The sequence below is a fragment of the Drosophila sechellia genome, chromosome 3L, assembly GCF_004382195.2.
Source record: "Drosophila sechellia strain sech25 chromosome 3L, ASM438219v1, whole genome shotgun sequence".
Classification (NCBI taxonomy): Eukaryota; Metazoa; Arthropoda; class Insecta; order Diptera; family Drosophilidae; genus Drosophila; species Drosophila sechellia.
In genome coordinates this window covers 3,961,494-3,972,473 of record NC_045951.1, presented here as the reverse complement: position 1 = coordinate 3,972,473, position 10,980 = coordinate 3,961,494, and the positions used below count along the sequence as shown (strand labels likewise).

The 10,980-nt window shown below is 41.8% G+C and overlaps 1 protein-coding gene across 1 annotated transcript; it reads right to left on the bottom strand.

The window, feature by feature from the left end:
* Nucleotides 1-499: 499 nt before the first annotated feature.
* On the bottom strand, nucleotides 500-10,489 carry LOC6610690 (protein odd-skipped). The gene is made up of 2 exons (XM_002035220.2): nucleotides 8,940-10,489; nucleotides 500-7,895 (listed from the first exon to the last, which is right to left on the bottom strand). The coding sequence occupies exons 1-2, from the start codon at nucleotides 9,379-9,381 to the stop codon at nucleotides 6,367-6,369; spliced, it is 1,971 nt and encodes a 656-aa protein (XP_002035256.1). The 5' UTR covers nucleotides 9,382-10,489; the 3' UTR covers nucleotides 500-6,366.
* Nucleotides 10,490-10,980: the final 491 nt, after the last annotated feature.

Below are 10,980 nucleotides of genomic sequence, written 5' to 3'. Positions count from 1 at the left end.
CACACTTCACGGTGACTTAAATCTCAGTGTTAAAGGGGGACACATTTTAATGCATTCGATGGCTCAGAGAAGAACGTGAATATTGATGAAAGCAAATAATTGGGAAAATTACTCATACGCCCTGTGGTTCGGGAAATTCTTGAACGATGAACATTCCCCATAATTGATTGTCGTTAGATTTTAATGAAATTAGCACCTCCTGTTGAAAACCACTTTTGTGAAACCTTTGTCTAATACTCAATACAAAATCAGCGACCAATAATTTGCAACATTCCACTTCCGGTGAAAACATGACAGCTGAAAAGAAGAGTGTAACTGCAATTACTTTTCCGTCGAAAATACTTAGTTTCCGTTCCGATGATTCGCACAAGTGAGGCTGCATTGAATTGAATTCCCAGAGTCTGCCGCTGACAGAGGTCCTTTCTCCGCAGGATCCCCAGAGATTTTCGCCCAAATTGAACAAAAAAATTCCCACAAATTGAAATCAAACGCGTTTGGCTGTAGCTTTTTTTTGTCAGATTTTTATTTTTTTTATTCACTATGTTTGTTTTCTCATTTACTACGCAAGTTGTTTTGCATCGTCGCACTTTTCTCCATCTCGTTTTTCTCCATTTCGGTTTTCTTTTTCATGTATAAATTTGTCATGTGTTATGAAAATATAATATACTTATGTACGTTTATGTTAGATGTTTTACAGAATGCTTGGCTCCTTTTTTCCCGTTAGTAACTATGCATTGATTAGCCATTGTGGTGTACGTGTGTGTGTATGTGGCTGTGTGCTTCCTTGGTTTGGATTATACAAATCAATTAATTAAGTACAAAATATATAGTATACTCGTTTAATGCGTATATAAGTTTTATATATTTATTGATGCACTCTAGTCGAAACCACGCAATCAAACTGAAGACATTCATAAATTCTTTATCGATTTCTCTTCATATTTTGTCGGTTCTGCCTTATTGGCTGCACAATTTTCAACAACTTAGCATAAAAACTACTGAAAAACATGAAACGATTTGAGTCATAATTGAAATTGACCATTTGGTTAAATTGACTTTCGAGGGCGGATCCTGGAATCTATGACTCCAATCAGGCTTGGCAGGACATTCCTGTCATACGTCCTTCCATTATCCTTGATTGACAGCATGAGCCAGGACCTTTATGTTTGCTTGTGTGTGTTTCGCTGCCACTTATGTACATGAATGTCATATACATAATGCACGTAATTAATAATATAGAATGTTTTGCATATATCGCATAATAAACGCATTCTTGTCCTTGTGTGTGTATATATTTATAGTTGCATATATCGCTTCGTATATATATTTTCGATTAGCTTGTCTCGATGCAATTAAATACATAATTAATGCGTGTGTGTGTGTGTACGTGTCGTGTGTGTAGATGTATTTCTAGGTACAGAATTCTTTACTTTTATTTTTGCTGGCTCACTAAGGTGCTGTGTTGTTCTCTAATCGTAAGCTTAAATTTATGTTCGCTTCATTAATAATATTTTTGCAACTCTACTTTTCTACAATGCTACAGTTTTGTCTGTGTGTTCGTGTCGTGTTTGTATGTGTGAGTGCTCTAAATACAAGTTAAAATGACGTTTTTAATCTCTACGCAGTAACTGTTTTCGTTTTTCTTTCGTTTTTCAACTATCGTGTGTGGGGGGCGTGTGTAATGTATAATCGACCAAAATAGGTTTGTATATCTATCGCAACAATATGCACCTATGCAAAAACATAAGATGAGTTCTCATTAGTTTCCTTGGTTTTCTGGTTTTTTCGTTGTATAAAGTACATCAATTGGTCTCGTCAAGCAGCACAAAAGTTGCGATAACAATATGCAAAAAACAACTCTACCTGTTAATATATCTGTATATCGATAACTAATAATCGTTATAATCGTTTAATCAATTCATCGTTTGCCAGCTAATCCAAAAATCCCTACGGCTCGTTAGTTATAAGTTATTGCTTATTTTTTTGTGTGCGCCTCTGCAGAGTTCTCTTCGCTTTTTTAGCATTTTTTGCTTTTCCGTGTAAACTAAATTGTTTATATTCTTTATTCTGCTATATATATATATAGTGTATAGTGCCATAAATGTTTGGGGTTTCGCCTTACTTATCGCAATAATATAACGAATTCCAAATATTTACTCATAGATACATGCGATTTAATACTTTTTAATTACCTTAATGCTCTATTGCTTTCCATTTGCTTTTTTGTTGCTTTCGTTAATTGCTTTTGCCTCGATTCTCTATGATTATACCATATACAATACAATAGCTGTAAATAAGTATAGCTTTCCTCCGTTATAATTATAATATATATTCAAAGTGTTAAGTCTTTCATTTTTTGTTCTCGCTTGCTTATTCTTTGTCAGCTATATATAATTCTCATGACTTTATTAGTTATGTTCAATTCTTGAATTATTAGTGTTAACGTGCCAAGTCTTTTATATTTTTTGCTCAATTATTTATACACGTGTGTGGGTGGTGAGTTGTGAGTGTTGTTTGGGCATTTATGATTCTGATTTGGTAAATAAATAAATCACGCTCAATGCAAACTATGCAAATGAAATTTTCTCGAATTAAATGCGTGCAAGGACACCGCCTTTCGCGTTTTTCCCCGTTTTGCAATTTTCGCGATGGTGGTGTGCCAGTACCTCCCCCTTTTTTTATTCGCCTGCTTTTTTATTACATTTCCCTTTGTTGGCGTTCGCCTAACGAGCGCTCGTTAAACTGCATTGACACAAAAAGGACAACGCAACATAACACAACGCAGCGCAGGACAACATTGTGTTGCCATGGGTGTTCAGTTGTTCGGTTCCGTTGCACGGTTGTTCTGTTTGGGGGTGGTGTCAGCAACAGATAATGGAAACAATGGATCATGAACCTAATGCTACAAATACTGAATTCAACAATTGCATTTCGCGTTGCGCTGGTTCCGTTTATGCGTCTGTGTCTGTACAGGATAAGTGTATGCAAGTGTGTGTATGTGTGTGGGTCCTACGCGACTAATGTATCAACTTTAACAATTTCCTTGGGTTTAACAATACATCATGATGATCTGGGTTCTGTTTTGTGTATGTGCGTGATTGGAGCAACTGAAATTGTTTAATTTTGGACTAAAGCTTTCCAAATATATAATTGCCGTGGCTATAATTAGGAAATAGTTTTATATATTCCAAGAGACTTTCGTTTTACAATTTTTCAAGTATTCATCCCTTAATATAGTATCCTTGCTCCTCTTTCTTCATATATCTTTACCACTACGGTTTATTGCTTTTCGATACACGTTATTTCTATTAAAAAGTTCCTGGAGCTCAATTTGATTTCTCGTTTGCTCTCTTCCTTTGAGCAAAATTAATGAATAGTTCTGAAAATTGTTAGTGTGTTTTTGGACTATCACAATATTCGAATTGCTTTGGGTTCGTCGTTTCATATTCATCAAAAGTTAATCAGCACAGAAGCCAGTTAAAATGATAAAAAGTCCGAATTTGTTTATAAATAAAAAACATTGTTTCGCTCGTAAAATGTGTGGTTATTTAATATGTATTGTATATTTGTAACTTTATAATTGCTTCTCTCGTTTTTCGTTTTGTTTTTTTGGTTTTTACAAGTGTGCTTTGATTGATAATTGTAAGTAGTTCCAACCTTACAGTATTCTTTAAGACTAATAAATCGATTAACTCGTTAGTTTAGTTAAGTTATTGCTTTACTTTCCTTTGCCTTCTATACAATTGTTATACAAAATTTTTAAAATTTAATATTATTGCCGGGCTTCAATTTAATTCAATTCAATTCAACATTCTTATAATGCAAATTTCATAAATATTCATTACATTTCTCGCGTCGATAAATCATAAACGATACGTAAATAATAGTTGACTATATGCTAGATAACGCTATATATTATATATAATTAATTGTAGTTGTAATTGAAATAATTGTAATTTGTCTTGCGGTTTGCAGGGGTTCTTATGTTTGCTTTTATTTTTGAGTATTTGCTTTGGTACTTTAGCCGATTTAGTCGATGCCGATTGCGATCTCGTCTCGATTATTCGATTAATATTATTCCTTAAAAGTGTTGCCATCTCTCTCGTCCGCCGCTCCCTCCTCCGAACAACAGTATAAAAATAATTTCGTGATTATACTTACTAGTTTAACTTACGAGTACTTGTCTGAAGACTAACCCTAGCTGTGTATAATATATGCTTTGTAAATATTACGCAACTACATACGTATTCTAGATGTATATATCTTCTATATATATTCCCAGATACCCGCTTAGAAATACCAACAACTTTGGTTTGGGTCATCTAAACTTGGCTACGACTAGCGCTACAAAATGTTCGTTGCACTTCTTTCCCCCACTTCCTCTTTGAGATCGGTTGTTGAAGCTGATTTCAGTTGATGATTACAATGCTGATGTATGATGTACATGCTATATCCTAATATATACAGGCTGTGCAGCGATTGAGTGTTTTTTTGAGCTTGTGTGAGTAAGATGAAGTAAGATGAATGCGTAAACGATTCAATGAATGAATGAATAAAAGAATATGAGTTACAGTTACATAATATAGGGCTAAGTAATATCGTACTACGTCGATTAAGTGTCGAAAAAGTGCAAAAGTATTATTCACGCATGGACGAAGTGTACTGTTAAATGCTTGAGACTAGATCACACTCGATATATTCTGTTCTGTTCTGCGATTGAGGGGTTCTCTCTATGCGATCGAATACTGGGGCTGCTGTACTGCTGTTTCCCCGGATTTCTTTGGTCTTACTCGCTTGTTTTACTCCTAATTGGGCCTCGAACGGAATGCAATGCTTGTTGATTCTAAAAACTGGGTATGTGGTATAGCTTTGGTATGAAATAAGTGATTTTGCTGTTAAACAGCGACTAGATGTTCACTTCTAAGGACTAACATAAATAAGGGTAGGCTACTTCACTGGTGAGTAGTGTTAATTGACTGCGGATTAAACGGCGCCCAACGAAAGAAAAGGGGTTTCGAACCGCCCTCTACGACTTCTGCAATGCTCTTCTAGCCTTTAATGATTTCGGAGTGAACTTATTGGGGGGACTGACCTATATATAAACGTGATCGTGATGCTTTCTACAAGGGTTAATATGAGGCTTACACAACCAGTTCTCGGGAGTTTGAGTTGGTCCTTGTTGTTTTCGGTTTGTTAACATTCGCTATGGAACCGCTCCCACTTGAACCGGTTCGCAAAACCCGACTAAATATTGCTTTGCGTTTCGTTTTTGTTGCTTGCTTTTGATTAATTTGTATCGTTGTCATTATATCGAATCTAAAAATTGTTGAGTGCTTAAATGTCGCTTTCGTGTGACTTAGTTTAAAATTGCTTAGTGGCTAGCACTCGTAATTACTGCTTATAGATAGGCTGCCCTTAAGTCCTAATTCGTTGTTTGAGAAACATTGCATTTGCTTTTGTATTCGTTGCATTAATTTTAATCACTTCGTCGTCGTCGTCAACGTTGTCGATTAAAGAGATAGAGATAGAGAGTAGAGAGATATTGTTCGAGTAAGAGTTAGGGTTAGCTAGAGGAGTGTTCTTCGAGAGTTAGTTGGAGAGAGTGGGTAGATTAAAACGTTCGTTTGGTTTCGCTACGGGTTATAGTACACTCTATATATGCATTTAAATATAGTACTCTTATGTGTGTGTTTTTGTTTTCGATTCGTATTCGTATTCGATTTGGTAAGTAGTTAGATAGATAAGATAGCTGCTAGAATTGCTTAGATTTCTTCAGGTTCTCGGAATGCATGTGGCGTAGCACCTCATACACAAGGCTCTCTGTGTGTGTTGGGGTGTATTGTGTTCTTTTTTTTTGTTTTGTGGAATGCTTTGGTTTTTAGGAATGTTCAACTCACTTATGCTTAAAAGAAGAACCATTTTGAGTTGCTTATTATGGGGGTGTTTCCAAAATCTGGCCATGAATTTGGATGTTTCCTTTGCATACGTTTAGAGGCACCTTTTAAAAAATGAGTTCGCAAACCAACTAACAGATTTTGAAAACACACCCATTGAGTATTTTGTTGCTTGGCTGCCTAATGCGAATTTCTACAGTCTCTGTGTTACTCTACTACACTTTGCTCTTGGACGTATTGTGATGTATGTATCTTCTATAAAAACGGCTATCGGTTAACCTAGTTGTAAATGGTAACGGTAACTTTAACTTTAACGGTAAATTAACTAAACAGCTATGCAGTTACAGCACATCCATCCTCTTTTGTTTATCGGTAGTGCCACAGAGATGTCTAAGTCTGGTCCCCCGAGCCGGATTGCGACTTGGCTTCGAGTCCTTAGAGATTTCTGTGGCGCGCCCAATGTATTCTATGCTTACATGGCATAAGTGGCTCCTCCACTGCCCTCGAGTTTGACGCGCTCAAGGAACTCGTGTGGCGGCGACGAGGCCATACTGGCCCCACTCTCGCTGTTGCTGTCGTGCATCGACAGCGACATGGACATCATCAGCTCCTCCTCGTCCTTCAGGCAGGCCGATTCCAAATGCTTGTTGAGGTATGACTTCAGGGCAAAGGTCTTGTGGCACCGCTTGCACTCGAAGTTCTTGTCCACCGAATGGGTCTGCATGTGTGCCCGAAGATTGGAACGATCGGCGAAGGCCTTGCCGCAGTGCGCACATCCATAGGGTTTCTCGCCCGTGTGCGACCTCAGGTGACCCTGGAGCAGCCAGGGCCTCGAGAACAGCTTGCCACAGACGCCGCAACTGTGGGATAGCTTGTGCGTGAGCAAGTGCATCGCCAGGGCGGGCATGGAAACGTAGGCCTTACCACAGGTGTGGCACTTCTTGGCGGACTGCGAGTCCAGCGAGCGATGGGTTTGCTTGTGGCGCGACAGGTTCGAGGAGGTGGCATACTGCTTGCCACACTCGGAGCAGGTGTACTTGGTCTTCTGCTGGTCAGGAGTGGGAACTCCGCTGGCGGCAGCTGCGGGATCCGCCACATGTTTGCGCTTCGAGCGGCCATCGCTGACGAAGAAGGCCTCGTAGGTGTAGGCCACCGTTTTGGCCGAGGCTCCGGAGGCGCCACCGTGCTCCCCATCCTGAAGGCAGCCATCCCCATCCTGGTTCGTGTTGGTGGTGTTGCTGTTCTCGTTCTGCACCTGGCTGCTGCTGCTGCTCGAGTTGCTGCTGGGACTGCTGGGCATGTGGTTGCTGCTGGCACTCGAGGCATTGCTGGCGGGGCGTTGCTCATTTACCACACTGGCCGCTGCAGCCAGTTCGGCAATCGATGACGTGCTGCGCAGATGCGCATGCGCCTCGAGAGTTGGCAAGTGGGTGTGGTGTGCCTGCTGTTGCTGCTGCAGTGGCAAGTAGTGATGTTGCTGCGGGGCAAGGTGTTGCTGCTGGGAGTGGTGATGCTGATGCTGCTGTTGCTGCTGCTGCTGCTGCTGCTGCAGCTGGTGAGGCTGCGTTGGCGGGTGGAAGGCTGTGCTCGCACTCAGATCCAGGATAGCATGTGCCGCATGCAGGTCCTCCTCCGCCGGTACCCTTCTTCGATAACCGTGCGCCGGCTTGTCGTCCAGGGAGTACGGCCTGTAGATGTCCTTCTTCTTCGGCGGCAGCGACAGTGTGGCTCCCGTACTGCTGAAGCACTTCCTTTCACTGGAGGTCTGTCCACTCGAGAGCGGACTGTACCGATCGCCGGCGCCGCTGGGCGAACAAGAGGGTGATGACGTTGTGGACGAGGGCGGCGTTTGGTAGGCGGCCAGGTGCTGATCTCCATTTCCGTTTCCGGAGGTCCTGGCTGCCACCAGAGCTGTGGCCGCGGCACGGATCACGGTTATCTCGCTCTCCATGCGGGGCAGGTACGCGGTGTAGTGCAGCGGCGACAGTTCGCGGGTGTAGCCTGTAAAAAGCAGAAAAGAGGAAATCATGGGTTAAGTTTTACTCAGCAGCAGTTTTCATTTTCCCTGAAGTATGCTACACTTTTCTTTTGAAATAAGAGTTCCAGTCATTGTTTTGTGTTGTTTTTGTGTCGGAAAATATACTTAATATAGTCGGATGTAGAGTATATGATTCGCTTAAACTTTCTAGACATGCACTTATATTTTCTTTATAATTATAATTCTTCCGTTTCCTTTTCTTTACAAGCTGCGAAAACATTTACCCTCTGCCATTCTTAAGATATTTCCTTTTGCAAACTTTAAACAATAGCTTTCATTTAAATCTGAAGGACTGCCACATGGTTCCACTTTATGGTTCCTGTGCGTATAATTTCTTTTAACCAAGGGCAAACTTCAAAAGGTCAACATAAATATCAAAGACCACGCCTGGAGTTGTGCTAAGATAACTATTTTGTATGTGCTGGAAAATATTATGTTTGCTCAAAGGATTTCCTCCGAAAAATGAGAACTTTGGCGAAGTAGAAAAGTACACAAAAGTGCAACAGCTCACAGCTAAAAAATGGGTTAGTGCAGTTACTTTAAATCTGTTTTGTAGTTAGTTATTTTTAGCTTTTAAAGCCTAAACCTGTAGAAAGGATGTCTATTGTGAGTGGTTTTTAGGTCCGTCTTGCTTATAATTTCCACTGAATAATTAATTTCGCAATTGTACGTGGAAAACAGTGACAGACAGGCACATATTCAACAAAAAGGACGAAGGCAAACGGTTTAATTTTGGCCTGTGCCATTGTTTTCACGCCAAAGGGAATCGAAACCGAGCTGGAAGTTGGCAGTAGGAAGTCGGCGAGGGTCTGCGTTCCGCGTTTTGTGGCCCGCTGGCCGGAATCGCAAACAATATTGAGTGACAACAAAGGCAATTAAATTGATTCGGAATTGTTTCGCAATCGCACAATGGCCACATCAATGACAGCGATTACGTGCGCCCCATCTCGATTTCCACCACCCCCGCCCCCATTTCGATTTCCCGACTTTCCCGAGGGCGAACTTACCGTTGTAAACATTGCCGGCCACTCGCGTCGCCGCCTCCGGCGAATGGGGTGGCGGACTTGGAGCCGTGGTGCCCGCCGTGGGTGAACTGGGTCCCCAGCACTTGGACGTCGTCGTCGTCGCCGATGCCTCCATGTTGCTGCTGTTGTTGCTGTTGCTGCTGTGCGATGTTGCTGCTTCGGATGATGTTGCTGCTGCTGCTGCTGCTGCAGCATCTGCTGTTGTGCGTTGCTTCTCCAACTTGATCAGGAATTTATCGCCCACCACATCGATCTCCTCGTCGTCGTCCAGGGTGGAGCGTCTGGACTTGAGATGCAGCTCCTCCAGTTCGCGAGGCGAGTTGGGGGCACTCTGCTGCTGCTGCTGTTGCTGGTTGCTAGTATCCTCCGTCCGATCCAGCCAGGGATAGGCCTTCCACTTCTTGGCTATCAGGCAGCGCGGCATTTTCTGTGTTTTTTCTTTGTAGATTAGAGGTCTTGGAGTTGGAGTAGGAAGTTTTGGCTAGGAGCTTGATCAGGATCCAGTTAGTAGATCTTAGAGGGCTAAGTGCTGAAGCTAGTGTCGAGTTTCGAGCGAGCAAAGACCGTCTCAGGGGGTATTATTTGTGGCAAAAGCGGAAAGGAAACGTTGCTGTTGTTATCTCGCATGTGAAAATATATATATTCATATATATATATATATATTGTATATAGATTTGGCTCGCCGAAAGATCTCTTAAAGTTTTAGTCGTACAGCTTGTTGAATTTCAGGCCTGGCATTTCTGCCGTGTTTTGTGTGTCCGTGTGTTTGTGTGTGTGTGGAGTGGTGTGGTCTGGTGCGTTTCGGTTAAATATTCTTAGTAATTTGCATTTTATTGTAAATTGGTTTGGTTTTTAGTTAGGATTCCTCGGGTTTCACAGCCACTTCACACATTTCGGCGCTTGATTCGTTGTCAGACCCGTATCCGTCATTTGGGCTGGAGTTTCGAGTCGCTCTCTCTGCTCTGCTCTGCTTTGCTTTTCTTGTATTTTTTTGGGCCGGAGTTTTTGCGTTTTTGGCCAGGGCCACCGATTTTTGGTCAGTTCCCCCCGTTCAATCCCCTCGCTCCACGAAACACACACGGACACGTTCGCGTTCAGTTGGCTGGCTGCGTGTGGCTTATCGATTTTTACATTTACATTTGCGTTTACGTTCACGTTTGTTTTCAACACGGAATTGAACTCAAAACATAACGGGGGGACGATTTTTGAACGAATCTTTGGGGTATCCTTTCAACTCGTTGCGGGCTGGCAATTTTCTCCTCGGGTTTTGGAAAACAAAACTTTGTCAATGGTCGTCGAGACGAAAATAAATGTTTTGTTTTGCAGTTTCAGTTTAAAAACGGAAAGTTGACAGATTGGTAGTGGTAGAGTTGTAGTTTGTTGTTTTTTGAGAAAGTTAAGTTAAGGTTGACGCGAGTTGAGAATAGTTGAGTTGTTATTATTGTTGTTGTTGTTGGTAGTGAAAAAATTGATTTAGGAGAAAATATAATATTATATAAGATAGAGAAGAAATGCGAACGAACCGAACGTAAGCAACTCTTGAATGCTTATGAGAGTCTTGCGGCCCGAGAGCCCGCTTATAAGGGTGGTCCACCCCCAGCATAACGACAGCCAGCCGAAGCGCGTCGCCTTGCAGCCGAAGCGAACCGAAGGGAAGAGCGAGAGCACTAGAGCGCCAGAGAGCGGAACGCCGAGAGCGGAACGCCGAGAGCGGCACAGCCCCTAAGTTCCAACCCCCAGAAAGGAAGCGCATAGCTGTTGCTATTGCTGTTGCTCGTCCTGTGGGCTGCTACACACTATGGAATATTTCAAGAAACCTAAATCACTGAAATTACATAAGGTAATGGCGGGCAAAAGAGTGAAATCGACCTTATTGCTGGCTTTCATGCCTAAAATACCAGTGAAACACTTAAAAAATAGAGATTTCTTACATATTTTCCAAGAAATCGCATCGTGTGCAACCGCCCTAGAGGAAAGGCAACAATCAGGAAGTGTTTCATTGCCGAAACATTCCCCGCTGTTG